This window comes from Chelonoidis abingdonii, unplaced genomic scaffold, assembly GCF_003597395.2.
Source record: "Chelonoidis abingdonii isolate Lonesome George unplaced genomic scaffold, CheloAbing_2.0 scaffold1456, whole genome shotgun sequence".
Lineage (NCBI taxonomy): Eukaryota > Metazoa > Chordata > Testudines > Testudinidae > Chelonoidis > Chelonoidis abingdonii.
This window is the reverse complement of record NW_027425717.1, coordinates 1-20,528: the sequence shown is the minus strand read 5'-3', so window position 1 is coordinate 20,528 and position 20,528 is coordinate 1. Positions and strand designations below refer to the sequence as shown.

The 20,528-nt window shown below is 52.8% G+C and overlaps 1 protein-coding gene across 1 annotated transcript; it reads left to right on the top strand.

Annotated features, from left to right (window-relative positions):
• Window positions 1–2,629: 2,629 nt before the first annotated feature.
• Window positions 2,630–20,031, top strand: LOC116838311 (myosin-6; the record flags this gene model as incomplete). Its single annotated transcript, XM_075061460.1, has 19 exons — window positions 2,630–2,786; window positions 2,965–3,127; window positions 4,435–4,522; window positions 10,386–10,556; window positions 11,224–11,533; window positions 11,715–11,779; window positions 12,537–12,624; window positions 13,146–13,263; window positions 13,362–13,485; window positions 13,709–13,845; window positions 14,132–14,258; window positions 15,692–15,820; window positions 16,301–16,543; window positions 16,805–16,981; window positions 17,231–17,376; window positions 17,455–17,545; window positions 18,197–18,586; window positions 19,239–19,365; window positions 19,913–20,031. Coding segments are annotated over exons 1-19 (2,970 nt in total), but the record flags the coding sequence as incomplete, so codon positions are not given.
• Between the last annotated feature and the right edge of the window lie 497 nt (window positions 20,032–20,528).

Here is a 20,528-nt window from a genome sequence, read left to right as displayed (position 1 = left end):
CAGAATCTCAGTGGACTTTTGGTCGCTACTCTCTCTCGCCACCCCCCACCTCTGTGTCCGCTCGGCTGGGGGCCCAGTGGTCCCTCCCACCTTTGCTACTTCCTCCTGGTCCGCCTCCTTCTCTCTCCTTACCAGCGAGGAGGAATCCGCGTCAGGCAGACGCTTTTGCCGTGAACACCTAAGAGTCGGTCAGTCTCGTAGTAAGTATCGCCAGTCAGACATACGGGCGCGGCCATTCAGGACCGCGAAGAAAGAGATCAGCGCAACAAGGTGAGACCTCTACCCTGATTGCTGCCCGCCACAGACCCGCCCATGTGTGAGTCATCCCCCCATGCTGGCAAGCCCAACTCCCAGTCTGTTGGCTTGTGTGTGTAGGTCGTGGATGAGGTAGGTGGTGTGGAATGTCTAGCTCTTGGTCTGAACCTCCCATCTCTGTCTGTCGCAAAAGACTTGGAGTGACAAACTACTCAGCAGGTCTCACACGACGCCTGGGAGGCGGTGTGCATATAGTGCGAGAAGACTGGCGAGTGAATACAACGCGTGTGGCTGTGTAGGTAGCGGGTAGCTCGCCAGTCTCCATGGCCATGCGAGACGGATCCGCGAAGGGTACTCGATGCCTGGCCAGGTGACAGCTCTAGTACCTTGGAATGAGGAGGGAGCTGGTGTGTGCCCCAGGGCGTTGATGGTTCTGGGTGCGGACTGGGATCACAGCCGTCAGCCCTCCCCGAGGTGCAACCTGCTCCACCAAGGGCGCCACCACCCCCAGTCTGCCCTACACAGGCACTGGCACCTACCTCATCTTCTCCTGCCTTTGCAGTCGTCCCACGATCTGCCATCTGTGCCTCTGATCTTCTCTTTTCTTACTCAGAGCCTTAGCATCTGCCCTCTGGGGTCCGCCCTGCTCCTCTCCCCATCGTCTTGCGAGTCTCTCTCTGCATGCCCGCCAGAAACAGTGCCGGTGTTCTTGGCTTCGGCTGTTTAAGTTAGGGCAGGAGACACTGGGTGGAAGTATAATTGGTGGTTTCCTGGATTGTGGTTGTCTCCCGCCCTGGAACGTGTAATGCTTGAGCTACCAGCACTTTTAATCTTTATGTCTTCCAGCTGCGTGGGGATGCAACGGAGGACGAGGATCGTGGACTGGGAAGAGTCATGTCGCGTGTCTGGTTTTGCTGATGTAGTCTCTAGCCCCCCCCAACACACCCACTAAGCTTGTTCACTCTTTGTCTGAGTGTGTACAATTATATACGTGCTTCTCTTCATTGGTGTGGCAGAAGGAAAGTGCGCTCAGGGATTCATACATCGAGACTCCTGGTGAGTGCGAGGTGGATGGTCAAGGCATTGTCAGCTCTGTCGTGCTGCGTCGTCCATGCCACAGTCACATACTCATCGTTCCCCACCCGAGCGCTCTCCTACTTCATGTCTTATCCCACCCGATGCCTCACCATCACTTTATCGCTTTGATCTATTGTATTCTAGATCTTTTTTCTCTCCTCTCTCTCATACACACACAACCCTATTATCATCAGGATGACTATGAGCGCAAGAGTGAATTTAGTGCGTATGACAAAAATGCTATCAGTCTTGGAGGCGGGCTCTAAGGTGATCTATTTTTCTCCATACACACACACACCCTATCTATCTATCAGGATGACTATGAGCCGCCAATGTGATATGGTTATGAAAAAAAGCTAATGCAGTCTTGGGATGCGTCAAGTGAGATATTTCCAGTAGATATAAGAGATAAGGAGGTGTTAATACCCTTATACAAGGCACTGGTGAGACCTCACCTGGAATACTGTGTGCAGTTCTGATCTCCCATGTTTAAGAAGGATGAATTCAAATTGGAACAGGTTCAGAGACGGCCTACTAGGGTGATCCAAGGAATGGAAAACCTGTCTTATGAAAGGAGACTCAGAGAGCTTGGCTTGTTTAGCCTAACCAAAAGAAGGCTGAGGGAAGATATGATCGCTCTTTACAAATAATCAGAGGGATAAATATCAGGGAGGGAGAGGAATTATTTAAGCTCATTACCAATGTGGACACAAGAACAAATGGATATAAACTGGCCATCAGGAAGTTTAGACTTGAAATTAGATGAAGGTTTCTAACCATTAGAGTGAAGTTTTGGAACAGCCTCCCAAGGGGAGTAGTGGGGGCAAAAGACATATCTGGCTTCAAGACTAAGCTTGAAAAGTTTATGGAGGAGATGGTATGGTGGAACAGCCTAATTTTGGCAATTAATTGATCTTTGATTATCAGCAGGTAAGTATGCCCAGTGGTCTGTGATGGGATGTTAGATGGGGTGGGATCTGAGTTACTACAGAGAATTCTTTCCTGAGTACTGGCTGGTGAGTCTTGCCCACATCCTCAGGGTTTAGCTGATCGCCATATTTGGGGTCAGGAAGGAATTTTCCTCCAGGGCAGATTGGCAGGGGCCATGGGGGGTTTTCACCTTCCTCTGCAGCATGGGGCACGGGTCACTTGCTGGAGGATTCTCTGCACCTTGAAGTCTTTAAACCACAAGTTGAGGACTTCAATACCTCAGACATAGCTCAGGGGTTTGTTACAGGATTGGGTGGGTGAGATTCTGTGGCCTGCATTGTGCAGGAGGTCAGACTAGACGATCATAATGGTCCCTTCTGATCTATCTATCTATCTATCTATCTATCTATCTATCTATCTATCAGATCTCCTGGAGAAATCCCGGGTCATCTTCCAACTCAAGGCAGAGAGGAACTATCACATCTTCTACCAGATCCTGTCCAACAAGAAGCCAGAACTTCTTGGTGAGTCAGTGAGGAGGCAGCAGTGGGAAAGATGCCCCATGGCAAGTTGCTCTTCTCTGAGTCCAGGATCAGGGCCCACTGTGGGCTCTGAGGAAATCCTGAAAATCAGTTCAGCCATTAGCCAACTAACCTTCCTTCCTTCCTTCCTTCCTCCCAACCACCCCATCTCCCGGAGCAGAAATGATGCTGGTCACAAACAACCCTTATGACTACAGCTTCATCTCCCAAGGAGAAGTGACTGTTGCTTCTATCGATGACTCCGAGGAGCTGATGGCCACCGACGTGAGAGATGACAGGCTGGGGGGAGGAGCAGGGAGAGACCTGGCCTCAGGGTCCTTGGGGCAAGGCTTCACTGGGAGATAATACATGATGGGGTGGGGGGTAGTTACCATGACAGGAAGGGTGGGTATGTTGACAGACATCTGTGAGGATGGATGAAGAGTTGAGTAAATGCATGGATAGCTGAATGTCTGGCTGAACAGTTGGATGGATGGATGGATGGATGGATGGGAGGAAGGGTGCATATGGAGATGGATGGATGGGAGGAAGGGTGCATGTGGGGATGGATGGATGGATGGGAGGGAGGGTGCATGTGGGGATGGATGGATGGGAGGAAGGGTGCGTGTGGGGATGGATGGATGGATGGATGGATGGATGGGAGGAAGCGTGTGTGGGGGATGGATGGATGGATGGATGGGAGGAAGGTTGCGTGTGGGGATGGATGGATGGAAGGGAGGGTGCATGTGGGGATGGATGGATGGATGGGAGGAAGGGTGCGTGTGGGGATGGATGGATGGATGGGAGGAAGGGTGTGGGGGGGATGGATGGATGGATGGATGGGAGGCCAAATTTTACTGCGTTGGGGCGATATCGAGGAACTCAGCAGTTTTTCTGTGCCCCCTTGCGGCTGTCAATGAACTGGCCTCGGGGATGGCCGCGGGGTTCAGGATTACGGTACCTGGGGGGAGGGGATATGAGTGCACCGCTGGATTCTCGAGCCTCTCCTGTGATGCTGCGAGCTTCCCTGCAGCCTCATTGCTCCCTGGGGATAGGGCAACCCACCTCTGTCTGAATCCCCATAGAGTGATGCGGTTGGGAAAGCCCCTTCCGGGCCAGATGCGGATGCCCTCCAGCACCCCGTTACAGCCGCAGCTGGTGCAATCACCGAGGGGGTTGTCCATCTCCCCTTAGGTGGGAAGAGAGGCGGTTACCCATTCGTCATGGTGGTCCTTGCCCCCTTAGCCCTGCCCACTCTCTCCATCTCACGCCCCATTCCCCACAACCCCACCCACGACATTGTTGACCCCCAATCCTTGACCCCACCCCTTCCCGCTAAGCCCTCCCCTTCTTTTATGCCTGTTACATTAGAAATAAATCCCACCCTATTTGCTTTTTAGCGCCCCTTTGTCATTCATCCCCCATAGTCCCCTCCTCCGGCCCACCACTTTTCCGTCGTCACTTAGCCACATGCCCCAATATCTTTTCAACACTCCCCCTGGCTCTAGCACCATCCTCTTCTTAGCCCCTTCCCATGTTCTGTAGCCACACCCCCTTGTTTAGCTCCACCCTTTGCCTCCTGTTGTTCCTAGAGCCCTCTCCTCCCTACAAGGCCCATCCCATTCTCTTAGCCCCTTCCCTATGTCTGTAGCCACACCCACTTTGCCCTGAGCACTGCCCTGTCCCAGAAAGCCCTGCCCCTCACCTGTGCCTTCCGCTCATTGGATGATGCAGCGTACGTGAGTGGGGGTGGGTAAGAGTTTTCAGATCGCCATCAGCTTGTTCAGTTCTTCCTAGGGTGACCAGACAGCAAGTGTGACAAATCGGGACGGGGTGAGGGGGTAATAGGACCTATATAAGAAAACAGACCCACATTGACTGGACCCTATAAAATTGAACATCTGAGTCACACCTGGGAGGGGCTGAGGGGGAATGGGAAGAGGAAGCGCGTCATGCCTGGGGCTGTGGGGAGAGCGTCAGTAGTCTGGTAAGAAGTAAGGTAATGGCCCAGGGTTAAGCCCCACCACAGGGAATAGCCCTCATGGTTGGAGAACCCCCATCAGTCATTCCTCTTCCTCTCTTGTCCCCTCCCCATGAGGCACCTCCCTCCCCTAATGGGATTACTTCCCATATTCTTGAGCTTTGAATGATGCCAGCTGTGAAGATAGTGGGGGTGAGTTGAGCTCAGGTTTGTTCATCAGCTTGTTATAGGTTCTCCTGGGGCGTGAGGCGGAGAGACTGAATGAGAACAGGAACCGGAAAGGGCGGGATGGATGGATAAAGGGAATGACGCAAAGAGAGGAGAGAGGAAGGAGAGAACAAGAACGAAAAGAAAGAAGCGAAAGATGAACAACGAAACAGAATGAAAACAGACGGATGGAATGAGAGAGAAAGGGGCGGCAGAAAGGTGGACACAGAAGAGTAAAGCAAGAGTCAAGGAGAGGCAAAGAAAGCCAGAACAAGAAAACAGCAGAGACAAAAGGGTTGTAGAATCTCCTCTTAGCAGAGCTGATCCTACAGGAGGTCAAACCCCACTCTTGGCTTGCCTGCCCCGGGCCCCCTTACCTGGGCAGTGCTGGACAGCTGTCTGGACAGATGAACCCTTCTTCTTTGCTTTCCTTCCCCTTCCCGCCTCATGGCTGTGAAGGAAGAGAGACCCGCCATCCATTAGAAAGGGAATGGGGACTAGTGGTTAGAGCAGGGGGGAGGTGTGGGGAGCCAGATCTCCTGAGTTCTTTCTCATGGAATGCGTGGGGAGTGGGTTGTGGTATACGAGCGGGTGGTCTGGGACTTAGGGAGAAGTGGGGTCTTGGTTGGTTAGAGCAGGCGGACTGGGCACTCAGGGGAAGAGGAGGTCTCTACACTGTGTACAGCCCCCGATAGTGGCAAGCAGGACGGCAAGGAGGTTGGAGAGATTTCTGGTAGAGGCCCACCACCTGTCTCATTGGTTGTGGGTCCTTATTCTTCTACAGCCAGCAGGATGTTGTAGTCCACCGTGCCGGCATAGTGGATGCGGACGAGAAATGCGCTCTGTTCCCTTGAGTGTTCCGCGCTTGCCGAAGTGGCTGACTTGCCCAGGTGGTTTGTCGAGGGCTTGGCCTTGAAGGTCAGTTCTGTCGCCTTGGGGAACAATACACTCTCCTCCAGGATGGACATGATGCCCATGGTGTGGTTGACTGGGGGGATGGAGAGAAGAGAAGAGGAAGGACGGTAGAGTGAAGAGAAGAGATGGATAGATGAGAAAGGAAAGCGAAGGATACAAGGAAAGAGTTAAGAGAGAAACAGATGAGCAGAAGAAGAAGAGGATTTAATACAATGATGAGGAGGCGAAAGACGAAAAAGGATAGACTGAGAGAGAAAAAAATAAAAGAGAAGGAGGATAGATCAAGAAGAAAAGAGAAGAGTAGAAAAGAAGAATGGAAAGTAAAAGAGAGAGTTCGATTTTAGATTAAGAGGCTTGGCTGCCGCAAGGACTGAGTGAGGAAGGGCCAAGGGTAACAGGTCTCTTTATGACGCCCTGGATGACACTTGGGCCCGGTCATCCATGTGAGCCCGAAGAGAGTTCATCCAGATTGTTTTCTGAGACCAACCGCACCTTCTCCTGACCCTGAGTCAGCACTCTGCCTCCTGCCCATGGCTTGAGCAGAATGGTGCCAGTGGCTGCGTTTGCCCTGCCTCCATGCCACACCGCTGCGCTCTGCCAGTATACTCGTGTCCATGCATGGCTCGAGACGGTAGCCAAATGTCCCGTCGGCAGGCGTGCAGGACTCGACGCTCTCCAATCGCTCTCCTGAACCAACACTCTCGTACGTTCCTGTGTCCCCTCCGGCTCTAAGATTCACTGATGCGGACCTCTTCCCCTCTCCAGGCGCGAGTGCCAGCTGAGCGGGGCTTCTATCTTCCAGGGTAGTATCCTCCGGTCCCATCACTCCTGCCACATTGGTTGTTATCGCACGCCTGGTCACGGTCCTTTATGTCCCTCCGTAAGCCCCCTTCGATCCCCATACTTCCTCCACTCCTATCTCCTCCTGGCCTTCGCTTGTTCATCTTTCACTTTCCTGGCTTCATCCAGCTCCTATCGCCTACTCGTGGTGGCTTGTCAAGAACTGCTGACAGCTCTCCCGGTTGGTTTGAAGTTGATGCCAGCGCTCGCCCTCAAAGCTGTTGAACTGGGTGAGGACGATTCGGGCGTTACCCTATACCGTTCAGCAAGTCTGACGAACTCAATCCCCGGCAGTTCTGACCCTTTCGCTTATGCGCAGAGTCACACTCTGCTACTAGTGCCTGTTTGCCAACATTTCTTTCTTTCTTTCGCGGGATCCCAGTTGATGTAGAAACCCTTGTTGAGTTCGTCCCTTCCTGACCCAATGGAAGTGGGAGATGTGAGGGGTTCAGGGTTCTGCACGGAAGATCCCCGGTGCCGTGCTTGGCCCGTACTGGCGACAGAGGCCTGTCTGCGGCTTTGTGGACGGCCGTGTAATCAGGGCCCTCTCCGTTCTCTCTGCTCTTCTCTTCTTCCTGTTCGCTTGCGCCGAGGCAGGCTTTGGGGTGCAGGCAGTAAATTCACTCCCTCCCTTCTTTCCGTCCCTTCCTCACCTCCCTCTCACACCCCTGTCGCTATTCATCCCTTCTCTTAGCCCTTTCCCTGTTAAACCCCTCCCCTTCTCTTCCTTTCTCCCTCACTCCTTCCGTCCTTCCCCCTTTCCCTCCCCCACTTGCCTCTCCTCCCTTCATTCCCCTCCCACCTCTCTTCCTTCTCCTTTCACTCCCTCCGCTTCCTTCCTCCCTGCCTTGCCCTCCCCTCACTCCCTCAATTCCTTCCTCATTCCCTTCTTCCTCCCCTCTTCCCTCCCATCTTCCTTCATCCTCCCATCCTTCTCCCCTCCTCGCTTCATCCTCCCTCCCTTCCTTTCCCGCTTCCGTCTCTTCCTCCCCTCCTTCTTCATACCCGCTCCACCATTCATCCTCCCTCACCTCCCTTTCTTCCTATCCCCTCCTTCCTTCCTTTCATCCTTCCCTCCCTCCTTCCTTCCCTCCTTCCTTCCCTTTACCATTCGTCCTCCTTATGCTTCCTTCTTCCTTCCATCCTCCCTCCTCCTCCCACCTGTCCTTCATCCCTCCCATCCTTCCTCCCCTCCTCGCTTCCTTCCCCCTCCTCTTCCCCTTATTCTTCCTTGCCTCCCCTCCACCCCTGCATCCCCCCTCCCTTCCTTCCTCTTCCTCATCCCTCCCTCTCCCTTCCTTCCTTCCGTCCTCTCCCTCCTTCATTGCTTATTCCTCCCTCCCCTTCCTTGCTCCCTTCCTCCTCCCTCCTCTTCCTTCCTCCTCTCCCTCCCCCTCCTGCCCTTCCTTCCTCTCTTTCCTCTTCTCCCTTCCTTCCTCCCTCCCTTGCACCCTTCCTCCCTTCCCGCTCCTCTCTCTCTCCTCCCTCCCCAACTACAGGTCTTCACCCGATTTTTTTCCTCAACACCCCTTCCCCGTGTCCTATGTGACCGCGGGACCCCACGCAGGATGATTATTGCATCCGGGCCCTGCAGGCCGTGTTGAGAGATGGTTAGCTGGATAGGTGAGCAGGGATCAACAACCCTCGAGCGAATGCAAGCCGCGTCAGTATTTCATTGGAGTGCTGACATGCTGGCTTTGAGATCTCGATGTAAGTGATTCCCCCATCAGGGGGTCCTGTTAGGGGCAGGAGGCACTGGTTTATGGAGGTCCTGCTAATGTCCTGTCATAAACAGATAGCAGGTTTAATGTTCTTACCTGTAAAGGGTAACAAAGGAACAACACCTGACCAGAAAGACCAATCAGGAAAACCGGATTTTTCGAAAGCTCAGTGGAGGATGTTTGAGGTCGATGTCTTTGTCCGGCTCTCAAAACTATAGGGGATCGTTTCTATCGTAAGCTTCTATCTTCAGTTTATACATTGTTAAGTACAAGGTAGAGCAAACAATAGGCTGTTATGTTTTTTGTAATTTACATGTGGTGTAGGTGCTGGCAATGTATTAAATTGTATCTCTTTTGAATAAGGCTGTTTATTCATTATTTCTTTTAAGCCATAGCCCTGTGTATTGTATCAACTTGATGCGGAGAGATCATTTCATGTGTTTTTCTTCTTTTTAAGACTTGTTTTGGAGTTTCCTCTTTCTGGGTAGCGTAAGGAACAAGGAGGGAACTTCCCTTGTGTGTTTAGAATCTAACGAGGTGAATCTCTGCGGCACCAGGAATTAGGTGGGAGCCGGGGGAAGAGAGATAGAATCATTTCTGTTTCTTGTCTTTGGTATGTTCTCCTTGTGGAAGAGAAAAAGACATGACTTCTTGGTATTGTGATGTAAGAGATTGCATCAGTAACTCTCAGGTTACGCCCAGAGAGGAAATTCTGGGTGGGGGAGTAGTAGGTGGGGGGAATAGTTTATTTCCCTTGTAGGGAGACTCAGGGCATTTCTGAGTCTTGGAGTCCACAGGGAAGTTTTGGTGGGTCCACATCTGTGGGTTACCAGTCCTTTGTGTGAGACCCAAGGTGTAGCCTGGTGGACCCAAGTGTACCAGGCACTGGAATTCCTGGTTGGTGGCAGCGAGATCAGATCTAAGCTGGTAATTAAGCTTAGAGGGTTTCATGCAGGCAGCCAGATTTCTGGACGCTAAGGTCCAGATTTGGGAATGCTTATGATAATGCCACCTCCAGCTCTCCCAGCAGAGGGCGCTGTAGGAAGTGCTGGCTGTGGTGCAGTTCCTCCCTTCCTCCATTAGGTGGTGCCATAGAAAAGCACCACCCGGTAGGCGCAGTTACATTCTGGTATGTCTTCCCCAGAAGCCTCTAGTGCAGTGGTTTTCAAACTGTGGGTCACGACCTAGTACTGGGTCGCAGAATGTAAGGCACTGGTTGCAGCAGCTTTGGTCAGCACCACCGACTGGGCAGTAAAAAGTCCCATCAGTGGTGCTGCCGGCTAAGGCAGGCTAGTTCCTACCTGTTTTGACACCGTGCTGAGCCCCAGAAGTGGCCAGCAGCAGGTACGTCTCCTAGGTGGGGGGGCCATGGAGCATCGCGCACTGCTCCCAGCAGAAGCACTGACTCCATACTCCCATTGGCTGGGAACCGGCCAATGGGAACTGGGGGGCAGTGCCTGAAGACAAGAGCCTTGCAGAGCTGCTTGCACACCTCCACTTAGGAGTTAGACCCACTGCTGACCATTTCAGGGGCAGAGTGCGGTCCGCAGTGCCAGGGCAGCAGGAAGCCTGCCTTAGCTCCCCTGCTGTGCCGCTCACTGGGAGCCACAGCAGGTAAGCCCATGCCCCACCCCTGCACCCCAATTCCCTACCCCAGCCCTGAGTCCCCCCAGACCCAGAACCCCTCCTGCACCCCAAAGCCTGCACCTCCAGCCAAAAGCCCTGACCCCATCCCACACTCCAACCCTCTGCCCCATCCCAGAGCCCCCTCCTACACCCTGAACCCCTCATCTCCAGCTCCATTGGGTCAGGAGCATCAACAATTTTCTTCAACTGGGTCCCCAGAAAAAAAGTTGGCAAACCACTGAGCTATGGGCTCTCCATAGCAGCAGACTCTTTTGTTCTCACTTGTCTCTTGTTCCCCAATCTCCTCCCCAGTTCAACAGCTTTGAGCAGCTCTGCATCAACTTCACCAACGAGAAGCTGCAGCAGTTCTTCAACCACCACATGTTCGTGCTGGAGCAGGAAGAGTACAAAAAGGAGGGGATTGAGTGGGAGTTCATTGACTTCGGCATGGACCTGCAGGCCTGCATAGACCTCATTGAGAAGGTACCTCTCCCTGAGATAGCCCCCTCCTGGCATCCCCTAGAGGGGAAAGGCCCCATATCTTAGAGCCTGAGGGGACCCAGCTACAAGTGTTGGGTTCAGAACAGTTTGGCTCTCCTCCTCCTGCCCGGGGCATTGGCACCGCAGCACACCCAGCACGGCAGAGGGCAGCGGTTGGCAGGGGCAGGGCACGCAGCCACTGGCACCATGCCAAGCCCATGGGCAGGAGGCAGGAGTGCTGACTCAGGGTCAGGAGAAGGATTGGGGTTGGGTCAGAAAACAACTTGACTCTCTTGGGCTCAGCATGGATGGACCTGGGCCCAAGTTGCATCCAGGTCTGTCATAAAGAGACCTTTACCATGGCCCATTCCTCACCTCCTTGCGGCAGCCAGTCTCTTAATCTTAAATCTGAACTCTCTCTTTTACTTTCCCATTCTTTCTTTTCTACTCTTTCTCTTTTCTTCTTGATCTATCCATCCCTTCTCTTTTATTTTCTTCTCTCTCATTCTATCCTTTTCTTCTTTCCCTTCCTCATTGTATTAATCTCTTCTCTTCTGCTCATCTTTTCTCTCTTAACTCTCCTTGTATCCTTCCTTTCCTTTCTCATGCTATCCATCTCTTCTCTCACTCTACCCTCCTTACTCTTCTCTTCTCTCCATCCCCCCACCAGCCCATGGGCATCATGTCCATCCTGGAGGAGGAGTGTATGTTCCCCAAGGCGACAGACATGACCTTCAAGGCCAAGCTCTTCGACAACCACCTGGGCAAGTCAGCCAACTTCGGCAAGCCGCGGAACATCAAGGGGAAGCCAGAGGCGCATTTCTCCCTCATCCACTATGCCGGCACGGTGGACTACAACATCCTGGGCTGGCTGCAGAAGAATAAGGACCCACTCAATGAGACAGTGGTGGGGCTCTACCAGAAATCTTCCCTCAAACTCCTTGCCCTCCTCTTTGCCAACTATGCGGGGGCTGACACAGGTAAGACCCCTCTCCCCTTAGTCCCAGCCCCCTGCTCTAACCACCAGACCCCACTCCCCTCACATAGCCAGAGAAAGAACTCAGGAGTCCTGGGCTCCCAGCCACCTCCCCCCTGCTCTAACCACTAGTCCCCATTCCCTTTCTAATGGGTGCGGATCTCTATCCCTCACAGCCCATGAAGGTGGGAAGGGGAAAGGAGCAAAGAAGAAGGGTTCATCTTTCCAGACGGTGTCAGCGCTGCACAGGGTAAGGGGGCCCGGGGGCAGGCGGCCAAGGTGGGGTTCTGACCTCCTGTAGGATCAGCTCTGCTAGAGGAGATTCCTAACAGACCCTCTTTGTCTCTCTCTGTTTCTTGTTCTGGCTTCTTTGCCTCTCCTTGACTCTTGCTTTCTCATTCTGTCCACCTTTCTGCCTCCCTTTCTCTCTCATTCCATCCGTCTGTTTTTCATTCTGTTTCGTTGTTCATCTTTCGCTTCTTTCTTTCGTTCTTGTTCTCTCCATTCCTCTCTGCCTCTCTTTGCGTCATTCTCTTTATCCATCCATCCCGCCCTTTCTGTCCTGTTCTCTTCATCTCTCCCCCTCACCCCCAGGAGAACCTGAACAAGCTGATGACAAACCTGAGCTCAACTCACCCCCACTTCGTCCGCTGCATCATCCCCAATCTCAGAATGGGGAAGAATTCCCATTAGGGGAGGGAGGTGCCTATGGGGAGGGGACAAGAGAGGAAGGGAAATACCTGGATGGGGGTGTCTCACCATGAGGGCTTCCCTGGGGTGGGGCTTACCTGGGCCATTACCTTACTCTACCAGATACTGACCTCCCCCACCGCCCCAGGCACTGACGCGCCTTCCTCTTTCCCATCCCCCCCTCAGCCCCTCCCAGGGTGACCAGATGTCCCAATTTTATAGGGTCAGTCCCAATTGTTGGGTCTTTTTCTTATATAGGCTCCTATTACCCCCCCACCCCGTCCCGATTTTTCACACTTGCTGTCTGGTCACCCTAGGAGAATCTGAACAAGCTGATGGCGAATCTGAAAACCACCCACCCCCACTTCGTACGCTGCATCATCCCCAATGAGCGGAAGGCACCAGGTGAGGGGGCAGGGCTTTCTGGGACAGGGGCAGTGCTCAGGGCAAGGGGTGTGGCTACAGACATAGGGAAGGGGCTAAGAGAATGGGATGGGCCTTGTAGGGAGGAGAGGGGCTCAAGGACAACAGGACAGGGCAAAGGGTGGAGCTAAAAAGGGGGTGTGGCTACAGAACATGGGAGGGGCTAAGAGAAGAGGATGGTGCTAAAGAGCCAGGGGGAGTGGTTAAAAGATATTGGCATGTGGCTAATGACGACGGGAAAAGGGGTGGGGCCGAGGGATGGGACTATGGGGGGATGAATGACAAAGGGGGCGGCTAAAAAGCAAATAGGTGGGATTTATTTCTAATGTACAGGGCTAAGAGGAAGGGGAGGGGCTTAGGGGAAGGGGTGGGGTCAAGGGATTGGGTGGGTAAAATGTAGTGGGTGGGGTTGTGGGGAAGGGGCTAGAGATGGAGAGAGTGGGCAGGGCTAAGGGGGCAGGACCACCATTGACCTGGGGTAACCGCCTCTCTTCCCACCTAAGGGGAGATGGACAACCCCCTGGTGATGCACCAGCTGCGCTGTAACGGGGTGCTGGAGGGCATCCGCATCTGCCGGAAGGGCTTTCCCAACCGCATCCTCTATGGGGACTTCAGACAGAGGTGGGTCTGCCCTTCCCCAGGGCACTGCTGCAGGGGAAGCTCGCAGCATCACAGGAGAGGCTCAGAGATCCAGGGTCACTCATATCCCCTCCCCCCAGGTACCGTATCCTGAACCCCGCGGCCATCCCCGAGGGCCAGTTCATTGACAGCCGCAAGGGGGCAGAAAAACTGCTGAGTTCCCTCGATATCGACCCCAACCAGTACAAATTTGGGCACACCAAGGTGAGGGGGAGGAGCCCATTTGGGTGGGTGGAGCATCTATCTATCTATCTATCTATCTATCTATCTCCATCCACCCCATCTATCTATCTATCTCCATTCACCCCCTTTATCTATCTATCTATCTATCTATCCATCCCCAACCACCCTTTCTATCTATTTATCCCCATCCACCCCTTCTATCTATCTATCTATCTATCTATCTATCTAATCTCTCCCCTCTCAGGTGTTCTTCAAGGCCGGGCTGCTGGGGCTGCTGGAAGAGATGCGGGACGAGCGCCTCTCCCGGATTATCACCCGTATCCAGGCCCAATCACGGGGGCAGCTCATGCGCATTGAGTTCAAGAAGATCTTAGAGCGCAGGTGAGAGGGGGCACGGCCTCTCCTGTGCCAGTTTGAGTGGAGCTGAGCAGGAGGCTCCTTTGGGAGACCCCCATGGAGAACACAACTGGATGGGTCCGACCTCACACCCTCACCCATCTGGGACCCTCCCAGAGCAGCAAAATCAGTGTGGCCAGTGGGTGGAACAAGTTGTTTGGGTCCCAGCGGAGGGCTCAGCCTCTTTGCCTTCCAACTGCCAAGCTGTGAGGTTTGAGGATGCCCATCAGGGCCTGGATCACCCTCAGCGCTTCTTTCTGCCACCATGCAGGGATGCCCTGCTGGTTATACAGTGGAACATCAGGGCCTTCATGGGGGTGAAGAACTGGCCCTGGATGAAGCTCTACTTCAAGATCAAACCACTCCTGAAGAGTGCTGAGACGGAGAAGGAGATGCAGGTGAGGTCAAAGGGTAGGAGCGGGGGCTGCAGTGAACCTGGGGAACTGGATTATCTGGAAGAGCTCAGGAGATAGAAATGGGCACTAGGCCCATGGCAATTGCATGGGGGATAGCTCAGATGTGACTGCTCAGGGACAGAGGTGGGATCAAATGCAAGTCATTCAGGAAAAGGAGGTGAGTTCTAGGTTAATTGTTTGCAGAGTTGGGTTCTAGGTTAATGCAACAAACTCAGGTTCTTGTTTTAATGCATCCTCTGGTGGGTTCTAGATAGACTGGAACTGCTTCGTTATGGATGGGGCTCCAAATCAAATCCAACATGGAGTTGTGTTCTAGGTCAGTTTGAATTGATTGGGATGAGGGGCTGAATTCTAGGTCAAAATAGCCTGTAGTGGTGTTCTAGGTCATCTGAAACTGTTTGGTTTGATAAACTAGATTCTAGGTCACATGCAGCTCCAGCGGCATTCTGGTTCAATTGGGTCTATTCAGTTTGAGGAGTTGGGTTCTGCATTAGCTGAAATTGGCTTCAGGGATGTGTTCTAGATCAGTGGTCCCCAATGCGGTGCCCATGGGCACCATGGCGCCCACCAGGGCATCTATCTGCACCCGTGTACAGGCCTGCGGACAAGCATCCGCTGAAATGGCACTGAAAAGCAGCAACATCAAGAGGCGTCGCCACCGAAAAGCAGCGTCATCAAGAGGCATAGCCACCGAAATGCCACTGATTTTCGGTGGCATTTCAGCGGCGATGCCTCTTGACATTGCTGCTTCTCAGTGGCATTTTGGCGGATGCTTGTCTGCTGGCCACTGTCCTCCGTGACTCATCATCCAGTGCCTGACAGATGAAAAAGGTTGGGGACCACTGTTCTAGATCATATACAACCAGCAGCTGGGTTCTTGGTCAACTGGAACTACCTAGGAAAAGGAGCTGATAGCTAGGCCAAATGCAAGACGCAACTTTGTTCTAAGTCACTAAATCCTCGGCTGAGTTTTAGGTTAACTGGAAGCCTTTGGGGAAATAACTTGGGTTTTAGGTCAAATATAGCTGCTCAGAAGAAAGAACTGAAGGCAGCCCATTGCAGACGGCTGCTCCCCTGGGATGGTGGGTTCAGTTCTGGTTTCACTCTGGCAGTGGAAATTATTTTGCTCAAGGCGAGATGGAAAAGACTGTAACTGTTTAACATAGCTGTAGATCGGGTGGATGGATGAATATTGCAGAGGGAGGGATGGAGGGATATATGTATGGGCAGACTGATGGATGGGTGGATATTACAGAGGAAGGAAGGGATATATGTGTGGCCAGATGGAGGGGTTCATAGATGAATACTGCTAGATGGGTTCATTGCTCTGGTCCAGGGTAGGGAGGAGGGATGGGATGCGGTGATACTGGCCTATATGGTCCTTTTGGTCTAATCCTTCCCCTGCCCCTGTGCAGACCATGAAGGAGGAGTTCGGGCGCCTGAAGGAGGCGCTAGAGAAGTCGGAGGCCCGGAGGAAGGAGCTGGAGGAGAAGATGGTCTCTCTGCTGCAGGAGAAGAATGATCTCCAGCTGCAAGTGCAGGCTGTGAGTGGTTCTCTCTGCCCCAGATCCCCCCCAAGACCCAGGGCTCATGTCTTTGGGTTGGGTTGGGTTGATTGATCTCATGACTGGTTAGACTTTACATGATGGGGGTCCCCACCTTGAACCCCCTTTGAGCCCCCCAATCCATGGGTGAGCCCTCAGTCCTTCCCTTCCCCGATCTGTGAATGACAGGGTACCCCAACCCGATCTGAGCCCCACACCTCCCAATGGGAAACTCTGAGCCCTGTCCCCCCAGCTTTACATAATGGGAACCCTCGACACTAAATCTTATCTAAGCCCCATAGTCCAATGGGGATCTCTCAGCCCTGGCCTCCATGCCATGAGCAATGGGACCCCCATAGACCCTATGGCTGGACCCTAGCCCTAACTCTAAGATCAGACTCCCAACCCCTCACTCCCTTGTTCCTTACATTTCTTTCTTTCTTTCTTTCTTTTTCCCCCATCCTGCACTTCCACTCACAGGAGCAGGACAACCTGAATGATGCTGAGGAGCGCTGTGACCAGCTGATCAAGAACAAGATCCAGCTGGAGGCCAAGGTGAAGGAGCTGACAGAGCGAATGGAGGATGAGGAGGAGATGAATGCTGAGTTGACGGCCAAGAAGAGGAAGCTGGAGGATGAGTGCTCGGAGCTCAAGAAGGACATTGATGACCTGGAGCTGACCCTGGCCAAGGTGGAGAAGGAGAAACATGCAACAGAGAACAAGGTGAAGACGTAGAAGGGATGAGTGGCTTCAAGGCTGTTTGGGTTTGGTTGAGTCTCCTCATGACTGATTGGGTGAGGCTGAGTTGCATTTCCTTAAGGTTGGTTGGGTTGAGTTTAATGTCCTCAAGGCTGATTGAGTTGGGTTGAGTTCACACAGGTCAATTGGGTTGAGAAAAAAGTGAGGACCCCACCTAAGATATCGCATTTAGGACCAGGCCCATTAAGTCCAGAATCCTCACATCCCTGATTCCTTCTCCACCAGGTGAAGAACCTGACAGAGGAGATGGCTGGTCTGGATGAGATAATAGCTAAACTGACCAAGGAGAAGAAGTCTCTGCAGGAAGCTCATCAGCAAGCACTGGATGACCTGCAGGTGGAGGAGGACAAGGTCAACTCTCTGACCAAAGCCAAACTCAAACTGGAGCAGCAGGCAGATGATGTGAGTACATCCTGGACCCCAATGAGGCAGTTACCTGCAGGGAGCAGGGTCAGGGGACTCAGTAGGGGTTAGTCTCCAAGCACAGTCAGTGCTGACCACAGTGTCTCAGCACAGAGCTAGAGGTTGGATTGAATGGTTGGGTTGAGTGTCCTCAAGCTTGGTTGGGATGGGTTGAATGTCCTCCAGGCTGAGTTTGGGAATGCCTGGGAGATGAAAGTTTTACCAATAACACACCTTTTTCTCTCTCAGTTGGAGGGCTCCCTGGAGCAGGAGAAGAAGATCCGGATGGACCTGGAGCGAGCCAAGAGGAAGCTGGAAGGGGACTTGAAACTGACCCAGGAGAACATCATGGATTTGGAGAATGACAAGCAGCAGCTGGAGGAGAAGCTGAAAAAGTAGGAGGATTGTTCTTTGCACAATCCAATGTGCTCTGGAGCACAGGGGGGGATACATCTCTCTAAATCTCTTTGCAGGAAGGAGTTTGACATCAACCAGCAGAACAGCAAGATAGAGGATGAGCAAGCCCTGGGCCTGCAGCTCCAGAAGAAGCTGAAGGAGCTGCAGGTGGGTGCCTTTCTCTTGCCCTAGAATGCCCCTCACTTCCCTTCCAAAACTAGAGAAGCTGCTCTGTAATGAGCTGCAACATTTTTGTTCTAGGAGACTACCTCAATACCCAGACAAGAGATTGTCCCTTTTGGTGCTGCTCTAGCATAAGTGAGTGATTGGGTTCTAGATGGCCATTTTAGCACCAGTCCAGAGCCAAAAGGAAATATACCTTCTGGAACCTCGTGTTTGTGCATCTCTAAAACAAAATAGTGTGTCTTGTTTCTATCATTTTCTTCTATTCCACTCTAGAACCAGAGGGTCTCTGCCTGCATGGGGTACTTTTGACATCACTCTAGAACTAGCTATAGAACTCCAATTCTAGGTTCATGCTCCCTATGCTTTGGAACCCAGATTCCCTTTCTGGTCTAGAACACTAGGTATTCCAGATTGATCTGAGGAAACTGTTTTATTTTGTTCTCTCCAGATTGAACAGGAACCCTGTGTCTTTGTTTCTAGAACCCAGATTTTTAATCTGATCTAGACCACAATGTTCTAGATGTGGATTAGGACATTGTATAACTTTACATCCATACCCACATGTTCCTGCCTTCTCTAGAATGTGTGATGTTCTAGGCCTGTCTAAGCCCGTGGGTCTCTCTCCGGCTGCAGGCGCGCATCGAGGAGCTGGAGGAGGAGCTGGAGGCAGAGCGCACAGCCCGGGCCAAGGTGGAGAAGCTGCGCTCGGACTTGTCACGGGAGCTGGAGGAGATCAGCGAGCGGCTGGAGGAGGCGGGCGGCGCCACCTCGGTGCAGATCGAGCTGAACAAGAAGCGGGAGGCGGAGTTCCAGAAGATGCGGCGGGACCTGGAGGAGGCCACGCTGCAGCACGAGGCCACGGCCGCCACCCTGCGCAAGAAACACGCCGACTCGGTGGCCGAGCTGGGCGAGCAGATCGACAACCTGCAGCGCGTCAAGCAGAAGCTGGAGAAGGAGAAGAGCGAGCTCAAGCTGGAGCTGGACGACATCAGCTCCAACGTGGAGCAGCTGCTCAAAGCCAAGGTGCCCTGGGGGCAGGCCCAGGAGTAGAGAGGGAGGGGCCAGGGCTGACGGAAGAGCACAGGCTTGGATCATTTTTTCTTCCTTGCTTTCCTTCTTTTCTTTCATTTTTTTCATTTGTTGAATTTTTTATTTGGTTTGGTTTCATTTCTGTCTTTAGTTCATTTTTCTTTCATTCTCTTTTTTCTTTTATTCTTTGGTTCTTTTTCTTTCATTCATTTCACCTTCTTTTTCATTCTTTTGTTGTTTCATTCCTTTCTTCTTTTTTCTTTCCATCTGTCACTCCTTTGTTATTTTTCATTTCAAATATTGTTTCTTCATTCTTTCATTTTCTCCTTCCTTTCTTCTATTCCTTTGTTCCATTTCTGTCACTCTTTAATTCCTTTGGGTTTTTCCTTTCACTTTTTTCCTTCTTTCATTTCTTTCTTTAATTCTTTTGTTTTTTCTCTTTCTTTTCTCTTTAGTTCTTTCATTCTTTCTTTTTACTTTCACTCATTCTTTTTCCATTCATTCTTTTTCAGCCTGGCATTCTTTCTGTTTTTAGGGGTTATTTTTATGCACTCCTTACTCGTTTTCTTTTTCACTTGCTTTTTGGGGTTTTTTTGGTCCATGCTTTGTTCATTCATTCCGCCACATCTCCACCCTCCCCGCCCAGGTCAGCCTGGAGAAGCTTTCCCGCACACTAGAGGACCAGACGGCCGAGCACCGGGCCAAACTGGAGGAGACGCAGCGAGCACTGAACGACACCAGCACCCAGAGAGCCAAACTGCAGACAGAGAATGGTGAGGCCCCTCTCTCGACAGCACTGGGGCTCTGTCCCCCCATCCTAATGTTCATCCTCACTCTAACCCTAATCTGAACCCTACACAAACTGTTACCTTGGTCTAGTACCAGCATTAGCTACTCGTCCTAAACCGAGCCACCATCCTAACCCACTAACCCTGATTATACCCCTGACCATAACCCACTAACCTTGATTATACCCCTGACTCTAACCCACTAACCTTGATTTTACCCCTGACACTAACCCAGTAACCCTGATTATACCCCTGACCCTGACCCAGTAACCCTGATTATATCCGACACTAACCCACAAAACCCTGATTATGCCCCTGCCCCTAACCCACTAACCCTGATTCTAACCCACTAACCCCTGATTATGCCCCTGCCCCTAACCCACTAACCCTGATTCTAACCCACTAACCCCTGATTATACCCCTGACCCTAACCCCCTAACCCGATTATACCCCTGACACTAACCCAGTAACCCTGATCATCACTGTAAGCTTGAACCAACCTTTGCCCTACCCAATTCTCTGCCCGCCACAGGTGAACTGTCCCGCCAGCTAGAGGAGAAGGAGGCCTTGATCTCCCAGCTGACCCGGGGCAAACAGTCCTACACCCAGCAGATGGAGGACTTAAAAAGACAGCTGGAGGAGGAAACCAAGGTGATATGATAGCAGGGGGCAGCATGTTGGGAATGAGGGGCACCAGCAAAGCTCAGAGGGGGGGGCAGGGCTGGGCTAGCCAGGGCTACAAGTCAGAAGTGAGGGGCACCGGCAGGGCTGGGCTGGCAGGGGGCTGCGAGTCGGGAGTGAGGGGCACCAGCAGAGCTGAGGAGCCCAGGACTGGGCTAGCGGGGGCTACGGGTCGGGAGTGAGGGGCACTGGCAGGGCTGGGTTGGCAGGGGCTGCGGGTCGGGAGTGAGGGGCACCAGCAGGGCATGGGGGGAAGGGCTGGGTTAGCAGAGGCTGCAGGTCGGGAGTGAGGGGCACCGGCAGGGCTGAGGAGCCCAGAGCTGGGCTGGCAGAGGCTGTGGGTCAGGAGTGAGGGGCACCGGCAGGGCTGAGGAGCCCAGGGCTGGGCTGGCAGGGGCTGCAGGTCGGGAGTGAGGGGCCCCGGCAGGGCTGGGTTGGCAGGGGGCTGTGGGTCGGGATGAGGGGCA